This window comes from Pseudopodoces humilis, chromosome 19 (assembly GCF_049639895.1).
Source record: "Pseudopodoces humilis isolate 2021_Gansu_Grassland_sample_001 chromosome 19, ASM4963989v1, whole genome shotgun sequence".
Taxonomy (NCBI): Eukaryota; Metazoa; Chordata; class Aves; order Passeriformes; family Paridae; genus Pseudopodoces; species Pseudopodoces humilis.
The window spans coordinates 1036995-1060907 of NC_142218.1; the positions used below are offsets into that span (position 1 = coordinate 1036995).

Sequence of the window (23913 nt, forward strand, 5' to 3'; positions counted from 1 at the left end):
GGCAGCACAGGGAGCCAGCACAAAGCCGGGAGAGCCCGAATGGGGACACAGGAGCAGCCGTGCCTGGGGCAGGCCTGAGCTCTGGTTACCAACAGCTCCCATTTGGCAGAGTTGTGGTGTATTTACATACATTGAAAGGCCTGCACTGCATCAATGTTTCTGAGATCAAATTGGCTGAAACATTTAAATTTTCCCCTATGCTTCTTCTAGAGATTGACCTAAAAATCACCAATAAAGTAACTGAAAGATGGAAAATGTTTCTTTCCATGGTCCAAGTTTGTGAAAATTCCTTATCCTTGCAACAATACTGGCCTCTCTCGACTTGGCACACACGCTTGGCTCTTTGGCTGCCAGATCTGAGAAATCCATCTACTGCCTTAATGTATCCTGGACATCTGTTGTTTTGGGAGGCAGAGCATGTGGAGTACTGGGCTGTTTGGCTCTGGGGAGGTCACCTGACAGGCAGGTGTCCTACTTTCTCATCCTCCAATGAGCCAGCTAATCCCCTGCATGAGCAGCTCTGCTGGTTCAGTGCTCTTCAACACAGGGACTTGTAAATCTTCCTTTGCTGAGGCACTGGCAAGGTTTTGGTTGTGCCTCCAGCAGCCTGAGGACATCATGGCCATTGCCAGCTATAGTAAATAAATAGGAACAGGGACAGGAGCAGGATAGTTTGGCTTTTGCAAACCAGTCTCAGCCTGCTCCACTTGCAGGCATCACTCCAGTTTCCCCATCCCCAGCAGCTGGAGGAGTTTCTTCCCCACCACTGCATCTTGCCCCATCCCAGGCCAGGAGCTGTGTCCATACTGCATCCTCTTCCACCCACTGCCTGGCAGAGGATCAACCCACTAAGCCAGCCTCTGCCTCTCTGGTGTTTATGACAAACCTAAACCAATTGGCTGTGTCAGGAGTATCCATCTCAGCCCCTCTGGCCAGTGACTTGCCACCCCCCTCGGTCATGTGTGGCTCCAGCCTGAGTGGCCCCTGTGGTTGTGGTGGGGCAGAAGGCGAGAGCCCCGGTCAGGGAAGGTTAATGTGACTCTGTCCTACCACAGATCAGATGCCATGGGCTCAGAAGGAGCCGCGCTGGGGGCAGTGGAGTCGCTCCTCAGAGCTGTGGGTCAGCAGTCCGGGATTCTCCCCAAGGGTCAGCAGGAAACTCCTTGAGGCTGAGAGCCCTCAGCTCATTGCATAGGGATTGTGCATTCCAGGGTACCCTTCTAAAATCTAGAGAATTTTTACAGTGGGGTAGTTCTGACTCTACTTCACAGCACAAATCTGTATTCAAATGCTGGCTGAGGTTTATCTAGTTTAATTGGTTTATAAAAGAAGGTTATCTGAATATATTGTCTCAATGTTACAAGCTTCGTGACATTTGTGGGCAGCTGAAAGCAAACAGCTGTGAGCACAGCCTTTGCAAGCTTGGAAATGGACCTGGGGAACTGCAGAGATGGTGACACCCCATGAAGGGAACAGAGGCTCCTTGGGAGGTGCTGCCACCCCAACAGGCACTGCTCAGTGCCAGTGGCAGGTCTAGCTGGGCTCTGACAGCTGGGATTGGCTGGACTTGAGATACCTGGGTGCACAGCCACCCTCCAACACCCCTTAGCACCCACCCCAGATTTCCCCCTTTAACATCCACAGTAACTTGCACTAATTTCAGCACATTCTGTGCCTGGAGCCCAAGGAGCACCAGACACTCCTTTACCAATTCCACCGCACAAAACACTGCTCACCTTTCAGCAGGGTTAGGCCAGGGGATACTTCTCTCCCTCCTGCCAAGGACTGGCTGCTCTTTGCTGAAAGCCAAGGTGATGCTCTGCAGGACTGCAGCTTAGCAGGGAGCTCCACTGTGGGCAGTGCAGCCTCTGTGTCAGCTCCATAAGGATACAGCTGCTGCTGGAACTGCTCTCCAGTGCAGGAAGGATGCTTTTCTCCCTAAGCTGAGGCTTTACGGTAGCACTGATCCCCACCAGCCACTGGCTCTTTCCCACCAAGGAGTGGAGAGTGCAGAGCAAGCTTGTGCCAGTGCAGAACTCTGAGGGCAGGGGTGCTGCCCAAGCCCTGCTCTCCCACAGCATTCCCTGCTCCTGTCAGCCAGTGCTCTCCTGTCCTCCCAGCACCAAACCATGCTCTCTGCTAGACCATTTCTGTGTCAGTCTCTCAAATCTCTACAAGTGCCTCCTGTAAGTACAGTTCTCATCATTTGCAAGATGCTCAGCTCCCTTCTGCTGGCTCCAACATTCTCTTGAGCTTCTTAAAATTAACTCCTTCCTTCATGAGCAGGCACCAAAGATTTAGTTCTGCTGACCAGCACAGGGGATACCAGCTCCTACTTAAGGCACCCCTTAAAACAGGAACCTGAAGAGATAAAAGCTGCAGCTGAGCAACAGCAATCAGTAAATTCTTTACAAGGAGCCTTAAAGAGATCCAAAGGGCCAAAGTCTGTTCATGGTCATGATCCTCCTTGGTTCAGGTTCAGCTTCAGTTCCAGTGGAACTGCACTGAACTGTCCAAGAACTGAGCTGGTGGAAGCACAGGCAAGCAAGGAACAGAGCAAAGGGTCAGGGAAGCAGCTCTGCACTTTCTCTGCACATGGTACAGCAGTGCTCCAGGTCCTGCTTCAGACCACACCTGAGCACTCTGGCATGAGCAGTGGCCCAGTGTATCACAGGGCAGAGATGTCACTAAAGGGGCAGAACAGCTTGAACAAGCAACACAGCTTAGCCTGCTTAGCTGAAGCATGGGTCTAAGCATTAGCTACCATGGCAAATGCTTCTGGCCTTTTCTTAAAGTGCAGCATGAGAGACCCAAGAATACAAAAAACTTTACAAAAAATTCCAACTCTGAAAGGAATCCCATGCTCCCACCATTTTACAAAACATCAAAGACCAGAGGACACAGAAGCTGCACAGTGGATTATTCAGGCAATATTTATTAGAGCATTTCAAGTATACAATGGTTTTACTGATGGCTGTAAGCAGCCAAGATGCAGACAGATGCCAGCAGGAAAGGGTGACCTAGAACTAGCAGGCTATGCAATTCTCATGGGAAGTTAATAATTTCAGCTGATAGGAGAGGAAGAGAAAGTAGCAGACTAAAAGGGGCAAGTTTGGGGATAGGGAGGAGAAAACAAAGAAGCTTTTATTGAGATCATTTACTTAAATTGGCCACTGACAAGTAGCAGAAGCTGTCTGCTATTGCACTCTTCCCTTGGCATCCCAAGGACCGAAAATAACCAGGGCTGGTAAGAATGGAGGCTTGTCCTGACTCAGCACTTGGAGATTGAGATCCCTGGCTTTGCACTCCCAGTGAGAGCCAGGCTGTGGCACTTCCACCAGCAAGGAGGCAATGCAGGCTTGCAGCAAGAGCACACTAAACTACCAACCCCTCACTATAAGGCAGCATTAGGTCGGGACTCTTTTTGGGTGCCTGAGCTGTTTAGAGAAGCAAGGACCACATGGCAACAAGACTACAAGGTCCTCTGACAATAACAAGGACTGTGCGTGTTTCCCAAAAACTATTTCTGAAAGACACGTTCTTCAAAAATATCTTAAAGCAGAGACTCCCCACTGACGCACAAAAAGGGCATGACTAGGGAGGGACTGAGCTATGAAGTGATCAAGCACCTCCCAAACCAGAGGTTGTGTACTCTGCCCAATTTGCAAGTTGGTACTTCTGCATTTAAGATAATAGCTGCCTTGATTGTGTTTTAGTCTCCTGCATTTATGAACAAAGAGCAGTTGAATTCAAGAGCTTAAAACCAAATTGAAACGCTAACATTTAACAGGGTATCTCCAGAATGACTCCTTCGAGACTATGAAGCTCTGAGGTATGTAATGGCAACTTGGTAGTCAGGCTGGCAGAGTGCAGTGGAGCTTCTAAGCCTCCTGAATACATCTTGGTTCACCAAATGAATCAGTTCTTCCTAGCAAAATCACTTAAAAATTTGTCTTCAGCAAAAAGCATTTAAAAATTTTGATCGACAACTGATTTGCAAGTAAAACAAAAAAAAAAAAATATTAGAAATGGTAACAACACAGTCTGTTTAATCAAATCAGATCTGGTTACTACAAAAACATACTAAGAACAGCCACCAACTCATGTCCTGGGTGCTGCTGTGCCTTCTGCCCACATACCTACAACTGCTTTTGAAACACTGTTTGTCTAAAGGACAACCATGGAAGACAAGTCAGGGTTTAATGGCAGATTTCAAACAAAAGGGCATACATACATTAAATTAACAGATTCAACCTTCAGCACACAGGAGTTTGATAAGAGTTACTGGCTAGAGTCAGAGAAAGTTTCAAATTTGAACAGTCTTGAACCACTTCCAAAAATTCCAATGGCTTTTTAATAGTTCCAATAATTCACAGATATATAAAACAGAGACAGGCTTCTCCAGCAGAAGACTTGGGGCTCTTCCAGGCTACCCAGACCACTGGTACAGAGGAGAGCTGGTTCAACTTCCCCACTTTGCCACCAGTCCACTAAAGACCAGGATTTATTAAAACCTTCTCTATTTATTGACGACTGATTTAACAGGCAAATGCTGCAGACTGTGTCAATCGTAGTGGATGGCAGTATAGAAGATTATCCAAACAACCTGTGGGGAGGAAAGGAAGGGAAGGTTATTTGGATGCCTCTGGTGAGATCTCAGACACAGCAAATGAACCTCAGGTCTTGCTCTCAACAGGGGACTGAATTCCAGCTTTGAGGTGATCTTGGAGAGATCTTAGGATCACCACTTAGCACAAATGGTGGCATTCAACTTGTCTGCAATCTGGGGTGCCTGGCCTTTCCACATCAAAATCCCACCACAGCTCCTCCAGGGATTTAGAGGGACTAGCTAATCAAGTGCTGTGATCAGGTACTTGGGGCAGGGGAGTAAGGGAAAAACAAAGACACCCAAAACACCAGTCCAGGTGTAACTAGTTCTAGATGGAATGGAACTCCACCAGGATATCTGGGACAGAGGATGGGAGTGGTTGATGCATCCTTTACTACAGAGAAATCTGAGATGTCAGCACTGTATTTCACAGGCAGCAGCCATCAGGTTTGGGGATTTTCTTTCCTAATTATTACCACTTATTCAATGGTGTTAACACATCTGTCTTCTCTCACCACTTCCCCTGCTCTCCTTCCAGGTCTTCAGAAAGTGCACCAACACAATTAACAAAACATCTTAAAGACAGCAAGATGCATTACCAGAAACAGTGCAAAAGATGTCATGAATCCCTCCTTCGTTAGCTCCCATGTCCCACCATATTCCTCCTCATCTATCTGCTGGAAGCTGCTGAAGTAGAGGTACAGAACACCAGCATTGATCAGGCAGAATCTGCAGGGAGAGGTTAGGAGCCATCATTCCAGTGGCACACGCTGCAGGTATCCCACATGCCATACAGTGAAATATCTTTCATCCACAGCAGAGAGGAAGCAAAGAGGAATTCTGTTCCTGCAATAGTTCCCAGGCAGCTCAGTCACTTCCTCAAAAGAGCCCCTCCAGGTGACCTTGCCAGGTTGGGATGAAGTTCACCTGACAAGGCACAACCTACTCCTAGTAGGGCTCAAGAGGCAGAAGTCAAAAGCTGGAAGTATCCTCAGATCTGCAAACTTGCAGGTTCTCCTGTCCTGCAGATCGACAGCAGTTCTGCCCCCACAGAGAACCTGTGTGTACTTCTTGAGTCTGAGGTGGCTGAGAGGGAAAAGTCACCTCCATGCTCAGGGTGAGAGCCCTGTGAGCATTCCACGACCAAACCAGGGAGACTCAACAGTGGCCTTGGGCCCCAGCACTGGGGTCCAGCCTGAGACACCTCAGTGCTCTCCAGTCTGTGCTGCAGCAGAGTTTATCCTAAAACAGGTTTGGCTTTACAGCACCCAAGCTTGGGGCTGGGGCAGCCTGGGCAGGGACAGGACCATGTCCTGCAAGGAAAGCTGTGTGGGAAGGGTGGGATGACAACACACACAGAGTGGGGGAGTGGCAGCAGCTGGGGCAGCTGTGTCACTGCACAGCACAGAGAAACCCCACACACACTTCCAGCACCTTTTGGTTTTCCATTGTACACCAAATCCCTCCTGTTTACATTTAGCACAGGAATTGGCTTAGGTGCCTGAAGGTGCCTTGTCAACTAATGGTGACTAAGTGTGCTGGTTTTGCATTGATTGACATTTGGGGAAGAAGTCAGAAACCACCCACGGAAGTGATTTCTTTGAGAGAAGCTGCTGAGAGCTTCCTCTGTGCCTAGGACAGGCCAATAGCTGGCTAGTTCTGAGAACTGACAGCATTTTGAAGCATTTAGAAAGTAGATCCGCCTCTGTGAATTCCACATTTTAAAAGCCACGAGCCCAGGAACTCTCTCTCTTTGCTTCAAGCCTCAAAAGGTAACCAGAGCTTTAGTGGGGCCGGCCCTGCTCCCCCGTAGCCTGTGCGGCCCGGGGGGGCCTGGCCAGACCCCAACAGCTCCCGGGTGGGGGATGGAGGCTGGGGGTTCCCAGCCCAGGCTGGGCCGGACCACGGCTGCTGCCATCTCACCAACACTAAACCCACCCCAGCCTGCACTGACAGCTCCAGGCTGAGCCAAGAGCGCCCGCCCCTCCCAGCAGCTGCCGGGCTGAGGGAGGCACCAGCACGGTCTGAAATCAATCATCCTGAGTGCTGTGGCTATTGCCTACAACCATCTGCAGGCAAGAATTAACCCTTTCAGTGCACAGATGAGGCCTGCAGACTTGTTCCTCTCTCCAGGGAGAGAAAAGGAGTGATACGTAGAAAGACAACATGAAAGCATCGAGGTCAGCGAAGAAGGAGTCAAGCCTCAGATGGAAGGAGAACGAGGAGATGCTGAATGAGGCTGAAAAATTCTTTTAGTAAGGCCATGGAGATGGACAATGATACACTGAAATATCTCCTTTAATTCATGAGAGAGTATGGGGGGGATGAAGCATTCAAACTGTAGATGTGAGCAGAGGCATCCACTGATAAAACCAAGCAGATGTTGGAGTAGCTGATCCCATGAGCAGCTTGAACAGAGAGAGAGATGTGAGGAAGACCCCTTGCCCCCAGATAAAGAAGAAAACCTCTGTTCCCAGAGATGATCACAGACACAGATGAAAGTTCAAACCTTTGCCTTTGAACAGCTCACCCTTAAAATAATACTCCATGAGTTCATGGCCCATGGACACACCTCTAGGAGGGCTGTGAAAATGGGAGGAATTTCATGATGCAGAACTTTTCCTGGGCAGCTGCTATTCATGGAAATGAAAAGCCACCACAAAACTGTTTCTTGTGGAGAAGTCTCCTTAGCATGACAAGAGAAAACTCCTCTCCCTACAAAAACTGATGAAAGACTATTGTATAGCTGGTACTGATTTAACATCCCAGGTTTTGTCTCTATGCCGTCAGTTGGGAAAGGAAAGAAGTTGGGTAGGGGGAGGAAAGGTGTTTTGGAGGTTTTATTCTGATGCTTCTTATTCTTGTGGTCCTGTTAATAAAGTTTCTTTATACCTTTTAAGTTTTAAACCTGTTTTGCCCTTTTCCTAATCCATATCTCACAGCAAGAAATGAGTAAGTACCCTGGTGACTTTAGCCAGTGCTGAAATCCACCACATTATTTGGTGCGTTGGCTGGGAAACTCAAATTGGCAAATCTAAACCACTACACTAAGTAAGAACAATGAACTCTTCCTGGGGCCATTTCAGATTTATCTGTTTGTTGTAGCTAACTGGGTTCCTGCTGGAGCACCTCCCCTCCTCATTCCTGCCAAAGCCAGAACACCCAGACAAGGGACAAGATGACAACTGAATTGTCAGAAAAGCTAAGAAAGAAAGTCAGAAAGGCTAAAAAATGCTGTGAGGCTGGAGCTTGACTATTCAGATCTTGGCTAGGCAGAGATATTTGTAAACAAACAGAGACTCCCCAGGGTAGATCCAGCATCCTGCCAGAACGAGTGTGCAGAGAGCAGGGCTGTGTCCCCACCTCCTGTCCCTTGAACACTTCTAAGCACGTGTCAGTGCCAAACAGATTTTCTCTTCATAACTCACTACACCTTTCAGACACCTCTGGGGAGGTGACCTGGCTCCCATGTCTTCGGACTCAATGCACACACCCCGTTCAGGCACTGCCTTCCCCACCCCATGGCTGAAAGAGCCATGTCAGGAAGCCAGGAGTGCTGCCAAGCTCTGCTGGTGCCACTGTGCCAGTGCCACTGTGCCTGCTTGAGACCTGCAGCCTCTCATGTTCTGAACAAACCTTTTCTTCTTCACAAAGCAGCTGCCCCTCTTGTCTGCTGACAGAGCCTCCTGTCTGAGCAGAGCTCAAAGACCAGAACATTCCCCCCATGGATGCTCCTTCCTGGGTGACCACACCAGGCAGCACACTCCCAGCCCCTCCCACACATGCAGGACACACACAGCAAGTTCCCTTCTTCTGCCACTGCCCCCTTTAAAAACAAAATAAATAATAATTTTTAAAAGTATTGATCAGGCTGAGGAGAAAGAGACTGATGGACATGTTATGATTTGGATGAACTTCATGGCAACCAACAATGGAATGAAACGCTGGCTGTGAGACACAGAGCAGGCAGAGCCTGCCTTTAGCCAGCCCAGTGTTCACAGTACAGCCTCAAACACGCCCCCAGGCCAGGCCAGAAGTGGGAAAGTACACGAGACAGAAAAGGAAATAAACCTTACACTGCTATTCCCACGAATCCCTTCAGTGGAACTACTCCCCAGATGATTCCCAAAATAACCGCAATGATCTGCCGGAACCAGTAGATCACATCTAAAAACTCGTCCTGAGGAGATAAAGCACAAGAAAAATTTTGGCATTTATTATATTTCATTTTTTTAAAGTATCACACAATTAACAGGTGAAAAATCAGCATACTGAACATTTAGTTCTCCACTCAGAGTATAAAATATTGCACTCAGAACAGATAAAGCAGCTTTGGTCATCGTGTACCCTGGGCTTCTCTGCTTCCACATTAAACACACAGCTTTGTCCTCCAATGGGCCAAATGCAGAGGCAAACAAATCTCTAGTCCCCTTACTTACTAAAGGTGCAATAATAATCCCCCGGAATAAAAGTTTAAAGAACTTTTATGCTTTAAGACTGTTCTACCCACTCTGGCCCAGGCCCTCCTGCACCCAAGAGCTGCTCCAAAGCACAGCTGTACCTCACTCATGCCAGGAGAACTCCTGAGCAGCAGGGGTGTGCCCATTCCTCTTTGTCCAAGGGCTCACACTCCTGCAGCCACTGCAGCCTGGCAGTGCTGGCTCACACTTTAATAAGATTCACTTCAGCTCACATCTCTTTTCTCAGGACTGGGATTGTCTCAGCATGCCCCCAAACACCAAAGGCTTTGTGATCTCCCCAAAGCCTGTAGGATGTGCCAGCTGTTCTACTCCGTGTGGAAGATGTGAATCCATGTCAGATACAGGTATTTCTCCCGGTCACTGCATTTGTCAGAGAGTTCAGCTTTCAGTTCACATCCTACTTTATCAAAACACTGGCACAGCTGTCCATGCTTCCCTGCTGACTCTGACATTCCAGCTCCATCTGCCAGAGGCGAGGGGGCAGGGACACATGAGCCCCACCAGTTCGAGGAGCAACAGGTAAGGAAAAAGGGACACAGTCTGTCCCCCAAGGAAACAGAGCGTGCCCCTTCCCCACGACAAAAGCAAAGTCAAAACCAGGGAGCAGAGACCCAGGAACGCACGCTGTGTGCCCAGGCCGTGGAAGGGCTCCGGATCCAGCGGGATCCCGGGAAGGAGCCGGGAAGCAGCGGGAGCGCCGGCAGCTCGTGGCCGTGCTGCTGGGAGGCAGCAGCAGAGAGAAGCACTGAGCAGGAGCACTGCAGCACATGGCAGACGTGCACAGGAAAACTTCGGAAAGCGGATTCTATTTCGGGTGTTCCTTGAACTATACAAGGGAAATTTTTATTTAATCCGAGAAGAGTTTTAAACCACAAGCCAAAAGTAACTGAGGTATCTTAACGCTGTATTTCCCTTGGCTCCACGCCCAAAGAGCAAAGAGCTGGCTGTGCTCCGGCGCCTCTGCCTGCGGGGCACGGGGGATCGGGAAACGCGGCTCCGGTGATCGGTGCGGCCGCACTCCAACACGAGCATCGACCCCACGGCCACGGCCGCCGCTCACGGGGGCTGCGGGCACGGGGCGCTGCCGAGCCCCGCCACGGCCCGGGCGCGGCACCGGCCCCGCGGGTCCCCGCCGGGGCTTCAACCGCGCTCAGGGACGGGGGGTCCCTCCGGCACCCCCGCGGGCCGGACCCGCCCCACCGGGCGCGTCCCGGCCCCCCGAGCCCGCCCCTCAGGGCCCCCTCCGGTCCCGCCGCCCCGGTCCCACCTTGTCGTGCCAGGCGGAGTCACTGCGCAGCGCTTTGCCCCACACGGAGCCGCGCCCGGCCGCACCGCCGTTGGCCACCGCGTGGTGCTGCGGGTGCGGCGGCTCGTCCCGGCGCCGCCCGCCCCCCATCCCGCTCCGCCGGGACCCGCCGGGATCCTGCGCCGGGAACCGCCCGCCCGGCCCGGAACCGGCCCGGCCCCGCCGCAGACAGCCAATCACCACGCGGGCCCGGAACATGTGACACGGGCGGGCCCGCCGCCCTACGGCGAGCGAGAAGGGACGGGACGGGACGGGACGGGACGGGACGGGACGGGACGGGACGGGACGGGACGGGACGGGACGGGACGGGACGGGACGGGACGGGACGGGACGGGACGGGACGGCAAGGCAAGGCAAGGCAAGGCAAGGCAAGGCAAGGCAAGGCAAGGCAAATCTCGGCCTGGCAGGGCCACTCCCCAGCAGAAGGGTTGGGCAGCAGTGCCGGTGTTGCTGGGTGGGAGAGGGAACAGCCCTTCGCAGCCCTGCAGTGTCACCGAGGCCGTCACAGGGGATGCTGGTGCACAGCCAGGCTGATGAAGCTCTGCAGGGCCGGAGGGTTGGGAGTCCTTAGGATGCATATGGTTGTGCTGCTTCTTACCTGGTTATTCATCTTACCTTAGAGCAGCTGAAGGTATGAGGGTTGTGGATAGAGTTATCACGTGTACAGCCCTAAAAATTAGACTCTTTTTTATATTCTTGCCTTCTAGGAGCAGTGGGACTCAGACCATTTGCACTTCTCCTGGAGAAATGTATGGAAATTAGTCCTGCATGGTGTGGGCAAGGTGTAATGTTGGGTCTCACTCTGTGTTACCCTCCTCAGCGTGTGATTATGTGGGTAGAGAGGAGCCTTAGTGACAGTATTCCAGGTGCCCTTGGGCAGCTGAGCTTGCCAGTGCTGGGGCCACTCCAGGCACTGCTGCAAGCCCTGGATCCTGTGGGGATCCTCAGCAGTGCCAGTGGGGCCGAGTCCTGCACAGGTGCCCTGTGTGGAGCCATTCCTGCCTTGCCTGCTGTGGGATGTGTCCCACTGCACTCTGTGAGCTTCACTGTTCCTTTTGCCCATTTACAAACCCCAGGCCCGAGGTCCTGCATTTCTTTGTATCTCACAGGCCTGGAAACACGATGTGCTGAGTGTCTCCAGAGCCTGGCTACAGCTCCAAATGCTCCAGCAGCAGGTGCTTTGCTGCCAGCAGGACCTGGAGCCCACGGGTGCAGGCTGACCCTGCGTGGGGTCAGCACAGAGGTAACAGGCAGAGGAGTCCTTGTCCCAGAGCTCTGATCACTTCCAGCGAGGGCCATGAAATCTAAATGCAGAATATGCGAGATACTTATGGGTTAAAAAGTATCTTGCCCTGCTCCTGCAAGGCCATCAGGCCCCTGCTGACCTCCAGCCCCTTGGGCATTTGCCAGAATCCAGAGGCTGGTCCAAGCCAAGGGAGCCTCGTAGCACGACCAGGAAGGGGACACGCAGTGCGGGGTCATCGCTGTGTCTTTGGCAGATCCTTTGTCTCTGACCCTCCCAGCAGGGCCAGGCCAGACATGTCCAGGCTCCAGCCTTGCTCCCTGGAGACTCCTCAGCTGCCTGGGGAGAGTGGAAACAGTGTCACTGTCCCTACTTCACAGGGCTGGAAACACTTGCATGGTGATGAAGGAGGCGCCTGGGTCAGGGAACTGACCTAAGAATCACACTCTTAAAAGAATGCCCTTTTTTACTCCATTTCCATTGCCTGATCCTAAGAGAGAGAGAAGCAAATTAAATTTGGGCTTGAAAGAGCCAGAGGGAGGCAGGAGAGGTGCCAGAGAGTCCAAACAGGCCCTGATAAGGGATGTGTGTTGGCAGACACATGGAAGCAGGGAAAAAGGATAATATGGGCAGCCCTGGGCACAGGCAGGGAAGGCAGGAAGGGCTGGAGGGGGCTCAAGGGACAGCACGAGGTGGCCCAGCTGTAGGGGCTGCAAAGCCTGCCAGGAGCAGCTGTGCCTACAGCTCCTCTTCAGCAGCTCCCCTCGCAGGGACCTGGCTGGACACTTGCCCAGTGGCGAGAAACCAGGGCTCAGTGAGGGACAGCAGCCACCCCAGGGGGGCTGAGGTGAGTCCTGCTCCTTCTGGGCTCCTGGGAACATCTGGACCCTGCTGAGGATGGGCTTCTCCAGCACAGAAAACTCTGGGACCAGCCACGGGGTGGCAGCTCAGGCTGGCTGATTCCTAATGTTTGGTTGTGTCTTAGAGTCTGGGCTTTCCCTGGCTTGTCTCCACCCTGGCATATCATCTAGCAGCATTTCCAACTCTACTCCTGCATTTTGCTGTCTTCTGAGCCCACAGCCTGTCCTTCTGAGGGGCTGCAGGCAGGACACCTGCTTCCAGCAAAGGGTCAGGAACCTCCGTGGCTCCCCAGAGGAGGTAATGCCCCTGCAGATTTCATCCAAGCAGCATGAGGACATGGGTAAGATGTCCCCAAGTCAGGCAGGCTCTTGGCAGAGCAGGTCACTGGTCTTCTGAGCCAGCGGGGACAAACTCCATGCCTCGGGCAGGGTCTGGCCAGGCTGCCAGAGGGCATGGCCACTGCTTTTTTGTCAGGGTTGAAACAGGATTTTTTGGCTTTTTCGCTTTGCTTGCAGTGAAGCCCTGCAGGAGAATGGCAGCTGAAGATTAATTTGTGTCACTGCTCATTTCCATTCATCTGTGTTAGTGCGAGGGCAGACTGTATGCTCTGTGCTGTGCCCTCAGCACTTCTGATCAGGGTCTGGTCCTCAACCTCAAGTTCCCACATCTCCGTGGGCAGTGATGGAGCTTCTGGGAATGCTTAAGTAGAGCAGTCCTGCTCTGGCTGCCCTCTCAGGTGTTGGGTCCTCAGAAGAAAATTCCCTCTCAGAAGTACTCTGGTGTCTCTCTCTTCCACCTTTCTGCTCCTCTACAGGCTGAATTCTGCCCCCAGTGTTGTGGGACCCCACAAAACAAAGATAAATCTCTGGGATGATGTCTGGAGGGGCATCACCCAGCCAAGGGGGATTCCACAGGACCAGGAGCTCCTCTTGGTGCCTGCAGGACTGTGATGAGGCTCAAGGTTGCTGATGGGAAGGAAACGTGAGCAAGACCTGCTGCCCTGGAGAGGTGTCCCAGGATCAGCATGAGTCCTGCCTCGGGTGACAGGCAGGAGCTCCCCAACCCTGTTTCTCCAGGTTCTGGAGCCCTGCTTGGGAATGGGGCAGTTCCCCAGCCGTTCTCTGCTCCAGACCACTTTTTAGAGGCCCTTTGAGGAGCTGCTTGACCATCCTGGCCACTGTTACCTTTGCATGGCTGCAGGGACCATTGACAGAGGCCGCCCATGGTGCGGCCTGTGGACTCTCTCCGGCCTCTCCACGGGACCCCAGGGGCTCTGGTCCTCCAGCAGCCCCAGGCCTGCAGCAGGACCTGCCCCGCCGCACCAGAGCTGCTCCAGGGAGCTCAGGGTGAAGCTCGGCCCGTGCGCCCCCGGCAGTGTCACCCGCGGGTGCCCTGGGCTCCGCAGGGCATGGCAGTCCCGTGTCACTCGCCAGGGATGCCAGCTTTGCCCTCGGGTTCGCATCCCCGGTGCCGCCCGGCGCTGCACATCCCCCCGCGGGACGGGGGGCACGCGTGGGCCGCTGCTTTCGTCTATATAAGGCCGTGCCGCCGCCCCGGCCCCGCCGCCCCGGCCCCGCCGCATTCTTCTGCCTTGTATGGGCCGGGCCGGGCCGGGCCGGGACCCTGGGCCGGCCCGCCCCGAGGATCTGCGTCCCGCAGAGCCGCCCCGCAGCTCCCTCATCTCCGGCAGCTCCCTCAGCTCCTTCAGTTCCCTCAGCTCCCTCGGCTCCCTCAGCTCCCTCAGCTCCGGCAGCTCCCTCAGCTCCTTCAGTTCCCTCAGCTCCGGCAGCTCCCTCAGCTCCCTCATCTCCTTCAGTTCCCTCAGCTCCCTCAGCTCCTTCAGTTCCCTCAGCTCCCTCAGCTCCTTCAGTTCCCTCAGCTCCCTCAGCTCCTTCAGTTCCCTCAGCTCCCTCAGCTCCTTCAGTTCCCTCAGCTCCGGCAGCTCCCGCGGTTCCCGCTCCGGGACAGGTGAGGCGGGACCCCCCCGGGACGGGAAGGATCGGCCGCGGCGGGGAGGGGGGCGGGAGGGACGGAGCGGGAGGGATGGAGCCTCGGGGAGCAGGGGGAGCATCCCCGACCGTGCCGGGAGAGCGGGGGGAGCTGGCCCGGCTGCCTCGGGGAGCAGGGGGAGGCAGCCCCGCCGTCCCTCCACCTCTGGCGGGGTCAGCCCTGCGGACGGGCCGGGTGGCAGGAGGATCCCCGGTGTGCCCTGCCGGGCATCCTATACCCGGGCAGCCTCTTGCCGGGCCCAGCAAGAATGTCCCGCCTAGGGCAGCTGAGGATTGATCCTGAGCCAAGCTGTGGTTAACTGCAGTGCCTTGGAGCTGGGACATCCCGGCTTCCCCGGCACGGCAGAGCTGCAAGAGCAGCTGCCCGTGGATTCACCCACCTCCTGATCTCTGAGACTGTTCCAGTCTGGAACGTCTGCTTTTGCTTCAAGTCCTTTTGCTGATGACCAGAGGCAATATCAGGATGCATGCGTGATGATCCAGATATCTCCCCAGTGACCTGGGAGCAACTTCAGGCAGTAAACTTCTTTAAGGCAGAAAAGCTTAATTTGGCTCATTTCCTTCAGCCTTAAGCACAGAGGGATGTTGTGTTTTGTTTAGTCTTTCCCATGAAAACTTGAAGTCCTCTTGGCTTCCATCCCAGCATGCCCTTTTGGTACAAAATGTTTCGACTCTGATAAAAGCCAGGCAAGCTCTAAAACATGGATGTGTAGGAGAAGGCGGCAGCCGGAGCTGAATTCTTTGGAGTGGAACATCCCCAAGTGTTAACAACCACCGCTGCTGACCAAAGATGGTTGGGTTCCTTCTATCGCTGGAATTTTTTTCCTCTCTCCCTGGCAGGCTCTGTGCGGTTGTAGGAGGAGTTTGCGGTCACCTCCCCCTGTCCGAGGCGCTGCGGCCACATTCCCCAGCCGAGGTGAGCCCCTTAATTCCCCTGGGAAAACAGAGACCTCCGGCCAGGACACGTTATGCTGATTGCCCGAGGCCATGAAGACCTTGTGCCTGTGCTCCCGGGTGCCTCCCCGGGCATCGGGAGGTGCTGGGTGCACACCGAGGGTGTCTGTGCCAGGGCTTCTTCTGGGGGGCTGCAGAACTCGTGCTTTGGAAGGGTTTGCAGGTGGTGAGGTCTCCTGAACTAGGTGGGAAGCAACTAGTCTGGAAACCATCTGGTGACCTTGTAGCTGAGCCCCACAGCTGTGCGTGGACCTGGCCAGGTCCCCAGTGTCCAGTGGAAGATGGGTGAGGGCTGGGATGAACTCTGCCTCCCTGGGGGTCACTGCACACTTTGCTCTGACTCCCCGGTGCTGCCCTGCCCCTTCCTCCCTGGCATCAGCGCTGGTGGCTGTGGCCCAGGGCTTGGGATCTGCTTTTCTCTCACCCCCAGGCTTCCTTTCCCACATCTCTAATAAGGCCATAAAAGGAGCAGAATGGCAGCCCACCTCCATTCCTGCAGTGTCAAGCAGGCTGAGGATTCCACCTGCAGCTCCTGGTGCTGCTGGCTGGCAGTGGCGCTCCCTCAGCACCAGAAACCCTCGGTGAAGCTGAGCGATGCCACATCCCACAGGCATCCTGAGCAGGGCTGTGCTGGAGGAAAGGGATGGTTTAACAACAAATGAAGCGGGGAAGATGAGCAGCTCCCTGTTCCCTCCTCCAGTGTGAGCAGCCCTGGGGCTGGGAGAGGTGTCTACAGACGGCAAAGCTTTACGTGGTTCAGTGTCCAGGCTGCTGCACTGCCCTGCACCTCCTGTGCCAGGGGGATGCTGCAAGGCACCACCTCACCCCTCTGGCCCTCGTGCCACCTTGGATGAGGGGTGGGAGCTGCTGCCCTTGTGGGGCTGCCCACCAGCGAGCATGGCTGTCTCGTGGCTTGCTGGTACTCACAACTCACTTTAGGAAGCAGCACTAGGCAGAGGTTTGACCACAGCCCTCCCTGAGGGGCCAATGTTTGCCCTGCAGGAATGTCCCTCGGGACAGCCCAGGCTGTTCAAATTGCTTCCCTGACCCAAAACATCCAGCAGAGGCGCCTCGTGCTGCCAGGATCTTGTGAAGGAGCTGCTGGAGCAGATGTGGCTGTGCCAGGGATGGCAGGGCAGTCCCACTGCAGCCTCCTCAGCAATTCCAGAGGTTCTCAGGAACTCCTGCTGGAGCAGGTTCTGAGGAGCCTTCCTTGGGAAACCCTTCATAGTACATCCTGGGAGATCATAGCTTCTGGATACATGTGAACACTCCAGCTGCTGCCTCTGCCTGAGGAGCTGCCCTGTCCCCTGCCTGCCCCTTCTCCTTCACACCTCCCAGCCTGTCACAGCCCTCTCAGCCCAGCAGTGAGCTCCCACTGGGACAGTGAGCTGGAGCAGCACAGGAGGAGCTGCAGGGGAGGGGGGAAGCAGGCAGGAGGGGGAAGGATGGGTCTGGGACAGGGCTGCCTGCCCTGGCATCACTGCCACGTCCCTTTGGCTTGTCCCACCCTCCCCAGCACAGCCAGGAAGCAGCACCAGGATGGAGTTGCTTGCTTGGTTTTTACCAAGGAGGAAACATATGTCAGTTTATATTTCTGATAACTGTGGGTCTTTTCCTCTTTCAAACTAAACTGTTTATTAATTTATGAACTCTTTAGGTCAGCCCCATGGTCCCTTGGGTCTGGCTCTCAGGTTGGGGAGGCACAAGCCTGGCAGGAGATCATTTTGCCTCCACTGCAGGAGGCTGGGAGATAGTTTTGGCAGGAGCAGTGGCAGATAGTAAAGAGAACAAGGGCAGCTGGTGATGGAGTGAGTCTGGGACCAGATCAGTGTGTGGCTGTCATGGTGTCACCCAGCACTGACCTCCTTGGCTCTGCTGCCCGGGATCTGCAGTCCCTGGGCTGGAGCAGTGCTGGGATGGAGCTGGCAGTAGAGGGTGCCAGGAGCAGGACCTGTGTCTGTGTTTCCCTCTTGCTGAGGAGGAAGCTGGAGGTTTGGTGGCTGCACCATTGCAGGGCTCCATGGCCAAGCATTCCCTGCAGTGCTCCTGGAACTGAATCCCAGTTTTTGGGAGTCTCAGAAAGTATGGCTTCAAGGACCAGGGGAGCATGGCCATCAAGCCTTGTGCAGAGCAGGGACTGCTCCAGCTGAATCAGGTCTTGCTGCAGACCCCTGTACAGAATCTATGCACAGGAACCTTTCCCCACACTGACCCAAAAATCTCTTCCCAAGTCCCAGCCAGCCCAAGGCAGCTGTCAAACAGCAGAGATAGAATGACTGAGCTGGACCTTGGGACTGAGCATCTTTCCAGGGCACATTTTGGATCAAACTGCAGATCCATGTGGTGTCAAAATTGTATTTAATCCTGCTAAAGAGCACTGTCTCCGTGGAGAGGGTGCCAACTGTGCTACTGCTGGTCACAGTCAGGGCAGGGTAAATATTTGGATGATATTAATTCATGTAGTGAGAGCAAAACTCCTGCTTATTTCTGCAGTCTTCTGCTAATAATTCTGCTAATAATATGATGTTTTGAAAGCTGAGCCCAGTGCCACAGGCCAGCAGCAGAGTTTTTGTTTCTGGTTCTGACTTGCCCTCGTTGTGTTGAACTGAACTTGCCACACTGCTGCTGTGGGATGTCACTGGCCAATGCCACCTGGGAGTGTCACTGGTGCTCAGTGGTGCCTGGCAGGGCACACAGAGAGGGGCTGGCCTGCTGCAAAGAGCTTTGTGGTGCTGCAGCAAACAGCAGGCAGAGATGCATTGGGGGATGAGGTCTCCTGCTCAACCAGTGTAGGCACTGCTGGACTTCCCAGTCCTGCTGCTCCCCTTGGCTGGCTGGTGACAAACATCTCTTTCCTGGTGGGAAAGGATGGAGAGTTCAGGGGATGTGGGGTGGTTTGGTGGCTGCTGTCAGGTGCTGGGGTCAGCACAAAGGAGGGGGCTGAGGGAGGTGTGGATTCCATCCTGCAGTGGGGGGCATATGGGGGATGAAGGAGGACTCCTGGGGACATGGGGCACATCCCCTGCAGATGAAGGGCCCTGCCTGGGCTCTGTGGGTGCTCCCACAGTGGGATGGGAGCCTTCTCAGGATGTGGGAAGAGTGCCCAGCCCCCTCTGAGCTTGGCTGGTCACCGTGGTGTGTTGGGCTGTGATTTGGCACTGCCAGATGCCCCTGGAATGTTCTTCAAGCACAGCCCAGCTTCAGGAACCTGGAGACGACAACAGGCTGGTGGTCCCCTGCCCCAACTCATGCCTCTGCTGCCCCTTGAGAGAGTGGTAGGAGGGAAAGAAGAGACCTGGAGAGTGGGTCTGGTGTGGGGAGGGCAGGAGAAGGCTCTTGGAACATTGTTTGCTCTGCTCTGGTCCATGTCAGTGCCAGGGGATGTTCCCCAGGTCCCTGTGGTCCCCCTGGGGTCAAGCACTAAGGACCCAGCTGGGAAGCAGATTCCAGAGCAGATCCTAGAACAGCCCATTCAGGGTGTCCAGCCCAGCAGGGCCAGTCCTGCTGCATCTCACTGGGGTGTGTCTCCATGAGATAGGATGTGGCTCCTGAATTTCTCCATCCCAGGGCACTGATGAGGAGCCCAGATCCTGCTGCCCACCAGGCACGGGGCACACAGAGCACAGGACTGAGTCTCTGCTCCTCCACCATGGAATCTCTTAATGATCCATGAATTTGCTATTGCCCCTGCAGCTGCTTCCCAAGCCAGACGCTGGCCAGGAGGGGACCCAGGGCTGTCTGTGAGGGAGGAATGGCTGAGGCACAAACACGAGGGCTTGGAGCAGTGTCCCTTCTCTGGGCTGACCTCGGCCAGCCTGTCCCACAGGCCAAGCTGGGCTTTGCTGCCATCCTGCTGGGCTAAGCCCAGCAGGATTCCCTTGGGAACCTGAACATCCTCCTCGCAGGCAGTGCCAGTGGTTGCTGGGCATGCTGAGCTCCCGTGGAGCAGGTTGTCCCAAACCCTGACTGCGTCCCTGGCAGTGTGGGGACACCACCAGCCCCCTGCTCAGGGACTGAGGGGGCCTGGATGTCATCCCAGGCTCGGAGTGAGCTTCTTCGCTCCCTGTTCCTGCTGGGGGCCCCAGTTCCAGCTGGGCACAGCAACCCCTGCCTTGGAAGGACCAGCTTTTTCTGTTGTTGTCCTGCCTCGGTGGTGTGTGGGGCCCACATGGTGCCTGTGCCATTCCCCATGGGACACACACTGTCCCAGCCATGTGCCTAAGGTGGGTCTGTCCCACTGCTGCCCCCCCTTCTCCTGGCATTCATTACCTGTAACAACAGCCCCATCTTCAGTGCCCCTGGGGCTGCTTGGCTCCTCTCCTGGCTCTGCAGCCCTCTGAGGGCAATGGTCCCCTCTCCCCTCTGCCTCTTCCCGTGGCTTCCCTGGGTAGGGTGAGGGTCACCAGGACATGGAGGGCAGTGGCAAGAGGTCTTTGACCTGCCAGGAGGTGGGATGGATGGAAGGATGGATGGATGGATGGATGGATGGATGGATGGATGGATGATGGATGGATGATGGATGGATGGATGATGGATGGATGGATGATGGATGGATGGATGGATGGATGATGGATGGATGATGGATGGAGGGATGGATGGATGGATGAGGGATGGATGATGGATGGATGGATGGATGATGGATGGATGATGGATGGATGGATGGATGGATGGATGGATGGATGGATGAGGGATGGATGATGGATGGATGGATGGATGGATGGATGGATGGATGGATGGATGGATGATGGATGGATGGATGGATGGATGGATGGATGGATGATGGATGGATGATGGATGGATGGATGATGGATGGATGATGGATGGATGGATGATGGATGGATGGATGGATGGATGGATGGATGATGGATGGATGATGGATGGATGGATGATGGATGGAGGGATGGATGGATGGATGGATGAGGGATGGATGATGGATGGATGGATGATGGATGGATGGATGGATGGATGGATGGATGGATGGATGGATGGAGGCACATGGGAGGCAGTGGTGTGTGAAGAATGTACCCAGAGCAGATAACTCCTTTGTGCTGTGTGCTTGGGCTGCTTCTGCACCTGCTGGAGCAAGGGGAGGTGGAGGGGCATGGCCACAGTGGCTGAAGTGCCCAGACATCCATCCCCATGGCCCCGGGACTGACACCCGGCTGGGTGCTGGGCTGGGCATCTCTCCCTGTGCCCAGAGATGCAGAGAGGACAGGCAGCAAGTGGGTTTGGGGCCTTCCTGCAGCCCTGGGGGCAGTCCTGGGGAAGGGGTGCTGGTGAGCACTGCCTGATCTGTGACTGCCCATGGAACTCATCACAGCTCAAGTCCTGCCCTTCCCCACGTCTGACCCTGTGACCTTCGCATCTCCCTGTGTTGTCCAAGTGTGTGACAGCTGGGGAAACTGAGGCATGGGACCGGAGGTGCCGGGGCAGTGTGTCCCTGCTTTGGCTCCCTGTCCCCAGCCCTCCTGATGCTCCTGCCCCCAGGTACTCCCCCAGCCACCAAGATGTCCAGCAAACGTGCCAAAGCCAAGACCACCAAGAAGCGCCCCCAGCGTGCCACCTCCAATGTCTTCGCCATGTTCGACCAGTCGCAGATCCAGGAGTTCAAGGAGGCCTTCAACATGATCGACCAGAACCGTGATGGCTTCATTGACAAGGAGGATCTGCACGACATGCTGGCTTCCCTCGGTGAGGACACCCTGCAGGTCCCTCTGCCCCCAGAGGCATCTCAGGAGCGGGAAGGGCTGCAGGGTGACCTCATGCCCTCACCCAGTACTGGACACTGGCTGTGCTGGGATGTCTCCAAACCTGGGGGGGATTTCTCTGCTCCACCAGCTGACAGAAAGGGTGTTTGTGAGGTGTCTGAGGGCAGCAGCTCTGTGTGCTGCTCAAAGGCACACTCACTGGAAGGAAAGAGACCCTGGGGGCTGGAGAAGCTCTGCCCTCGAGTGTCTGAGTAGTCTCACCCCAGAAAGTCCCTGGGGCTGTCCCATGTGGAACAAAGCCCTCCTGTTGCTCTCAGCTGGGGTGACAGAGGCTGTTCCCCGTGCTGGTGTGATACCTGGACTGGTTGAGGCTTGCAGGTCTGTACCCACTCCCTGCCCCAAGCCATTCTCCTTTGCTGCACACCATGGGTCCTTCCTCCCACTCCCAGTGGTACCTCCACTGCACTTTGGGAAGTCTGTCAATGATTGACCTGGCAGCCAAACCTGTTCTGGAGGTCCTGCCCGACCATGGGAGGGATCTCCCTCCTCCCAGGGAGCCTGAGCTCTGGGAGCAGAGAGGGGCCGGTGCTGGGGGCACGGAGCTCAGCAGAGCAGCTGAGCCATCCCTGGTGCACCCACAGTGGGAGCAGTGCTGGGGGCATCAGCAGCATGAGGCTTGTGTGAGGACATTACTGCCCCTCTCCTCAGAACTGTCAGGGGGATAGGAAAAGCCATGGGTTCCATTTCAAACCCCCAAATTAATTACTGCACCTCCCCCAAGGCAGAGGTTGTTCCCAGCTGTGGATGAAAGCATCGGGAGAGATGCTGAGGAGGGAGCACTGGGCACTTCAGAAACTGCCTTCCCATGTTGGTGGGGTGGGTGAACAAGAACCAGCAAATCAATTTGCAATGGATAAAAGCCATTCCAGCTGTTTGCATGTGCTGACCCTGAGGATGGGAGCTGGGGGAGCAGGGCCCTGCATCCATCCCCTGCCTGTGCCCCGCAGGGAAGAACCCCACTGACGAGTACCTGGAGGGGATGATGAGTGAGGCTCCAGGGCCCATCAACTTCACCATGTTCCTCACCATGTTCGGGGAGAAGCTGAACGGCACCGACCCCGAGGACGTGATCCGCAACGCCTTCGCCTGCTTTGACGAGGACGCGTCAGGTACAGCACGGCAGGAGGGCTGGCCTCGCCCTGGAGCAGTCCCCAGGCAGCTGGGGTGGGGTGTCTTTGGGAGAGGGGGAAGGTGCCGTCCTCAGCCCTCCTGCTGCCCCCTGCTAACACTGTCCCCTGCCCTCCTTGCAGGCTTCATCCACGAGGACCACCTGCGTGAGCTGCTGACCACCATGGGGGACAGGTTCACCGACGAGGAGGTGGATGAGATGTACCGGGAGGCGCCCATCGACAAAAAGGGCAACTTCAACTACGTGGAGTTCACCCGCATCCTGAAGCACGGGGCCAAGGACAAGGACGATTAGAGCCCAGGGTCACTCACCCCTTCTGCCTCATACTGTGCACACCCCCTGCCCCTTGGTCCCCCTTGCTGCCCCACAGCAGATTCCTCCCGTGGGAAACACCTCCCAGGACCATCACCCTGCATCAGGACACGCTTGGAGGGGACACACTTCCATCACTGTGCTGCTGTGTGCCCATCCAGCCCTCCCCTCCCATCACCTCTCCCACCCACTGGGTGCCCCAGCCTGCCTGTGAGGCCCCCTCCAGTAGCCACTGACCCCCTCAAAGCCACCATGCCACTGATCCCAGGGCTGGGGTGAGCATCCCCTGCTGACCTGCAGGGATTTGGGTTGGCTCCAGCCTGAGCAAGCCCCATTCAGGGCCATAGCACAGAGGAAAAGCCTCTCTCCCTCTCCTCTCACATTCCCCGTTCAGGAAAGAACCCCCACTTTGTTCCTCCTCCCTGGCTGTTTTATGGCTTTAGAGCCTGAGATCTGAGGGATTCAGGAAGCTGAAGGGGTGTATAAAGCCTGATGGGTGTGACAGATGTGTGCTGTGTGTGGCTGCCTCGGGACCAGTGCTGGGCTGTGCCCGGGGCTTTGGGAAGGTGGGTTTGGGCACTGCACCTCCTCATCTTGTCAGCCAGGGCCCTTTCCAATGGGACCACCTGTTTGTGAAGGCAAATTGCTCTCAAACGATGTAAAATTAGTTTGAGTGTAATTTTCTGTCTTAGCTGGTGGGCTGAAGGTCGTTCTGTCCAGCCCCTGTGACAGGATGGGCTGAGAGACACTTGGCAAGGTGCCAGCCATGCTCCCCACATCAGCTGGTCCAGGGTCCCAGGGGCTTGGCCACCTTTCTGTGCCACCCTGGATGGGTGGGGGGAAAAGAGACAGAGGGGATAAGAAACGGAGAGGGGGTTTGTCCCCTTGGTTTTGTTATTTGTCACCACCCTGACAAGGCTGTGTGGGCAGGGGTGCTCCCACCTTGTGAAGCTGTGGTCTTAAAATGCTGCTTGAAGCCTGCCCTGGAGGGCAATTTCCAGCAATTCTTTATTTAAAATGGGGGGACAAACCTACAAAACCTGCTGAGGGCACAGTGCACAGCAGAGTGCTGGGAAGGCTTGGATAGGGTCTGTGGGATCTCCATGGGCATATGCTGGGATCAGAGGCATCAGAGACTTGCCAGGCCCAGGTGATCACCTGGGAGATGATCCATGAATCAAAAGCTTCTTCTTGGTCTCAGTGCTTCTATTTTGCAGGCACTACCAACACCAGGAAAA

General features: G+C 55.1%; 2 protein-coding genes across 2 annotated transcripts; one reads left to right on the top strand and one right to left on the bottom strand.

Moving 5' to 3' along the window:
• Window positions 1-2911: 2911 nt before the first annotated feature.
• Window positions 2912-10494, bottom strand: RAB5IF (RAB5 interacting factor). Its single transcript, XM_005532192.3, has 4 exons — window positions 10358-10494; window positions 8686-8789; window positions 5209-5338; window positions 2912-4606 (listed from the first exon to the last, which is right to left on the bottom strand). Exons 1-4 carry the CDS (start codon window positions 10484-10486, stop codon window positions 4565-4567), a joined length of 405 nt encoding a protein of 134 aa, XP_005532249.2. The 5' UTR covers window positions 10487-10494; the 3' UTR covers window positions 2912-4564.
• A 3655-nt stretch (window positions 10495-14149) lies between these two features.
• MYL9 (myosin light chain 9) lies at window positions 14150-23181 on the top strand. The gene is made up of 5 exons (XM_005532189.3): window positions 14150-14468; window positions 15350-15425; window positions 20954-21157; window positions 22182-22343; window positions 22485-23181. The coding sequence occupies exons 3-5, from the start codon at window positions 20974-20976 to the stop codon at window positions 22655-22657; spliced, it is 519 nt and encodes a 172-aa protein (XP_005532246.1). The 5' UTR covers window positions 14150-14468; window positions 15350-15425; window positions 20954-20973; the 3' UTR covers window positions 22658-23181.
• Window positions 23182-23913: the final 732 nt, after the last annotated feature.

Excerpts from the sequence above, each read along its gene's own strand:
- MYL9 (XM_005532189.3), top strand. The coding sequence starts at position 20,974 with ATGTCCAGCAAACGTGCCAAAGCCAAGACCACCAAGAAGCGCCCCCAG. Across the intron at positions 21,158-22,181 it reads CGACATGCTGGCTTCCCTCG|GGAAGAACCCCACTGACGAG; the intron begins GTGAGGACACCC and ends TGTGCCCCGCAG. Across the intron at positions 22,344-22,484 it reads CTTTGACGAGGACGCGTCAG|GCTTCATCCACGAGGACCAC; the intron begins GTACAGCACGGC and ends CCCTCCTTGCAG.
- RAB5IF (XM_005532192.3), bottom strand. The coding sequence starts at position 10,486 with ATGGGGGGCGGGCGGCGCCGGGACGAGCCGCCGCACCCGCAGCACCAC. Across the intron at positions 8,790-10,357 it reads ACTCCGCCTGGCACGACAAG|GACGAGTTTTTAGATGTGAT; the intron begins GTGGGACCGGGG and ends TTATCTCCTCAG. Across the intron at positions 4,607-5,208 it reads CATCTTTTGCACTGTTTCTG|GTTGTTTGGATAATCTTCTA; the intron begins GTAATGCATCTT and ends TCCTCCCCACAG.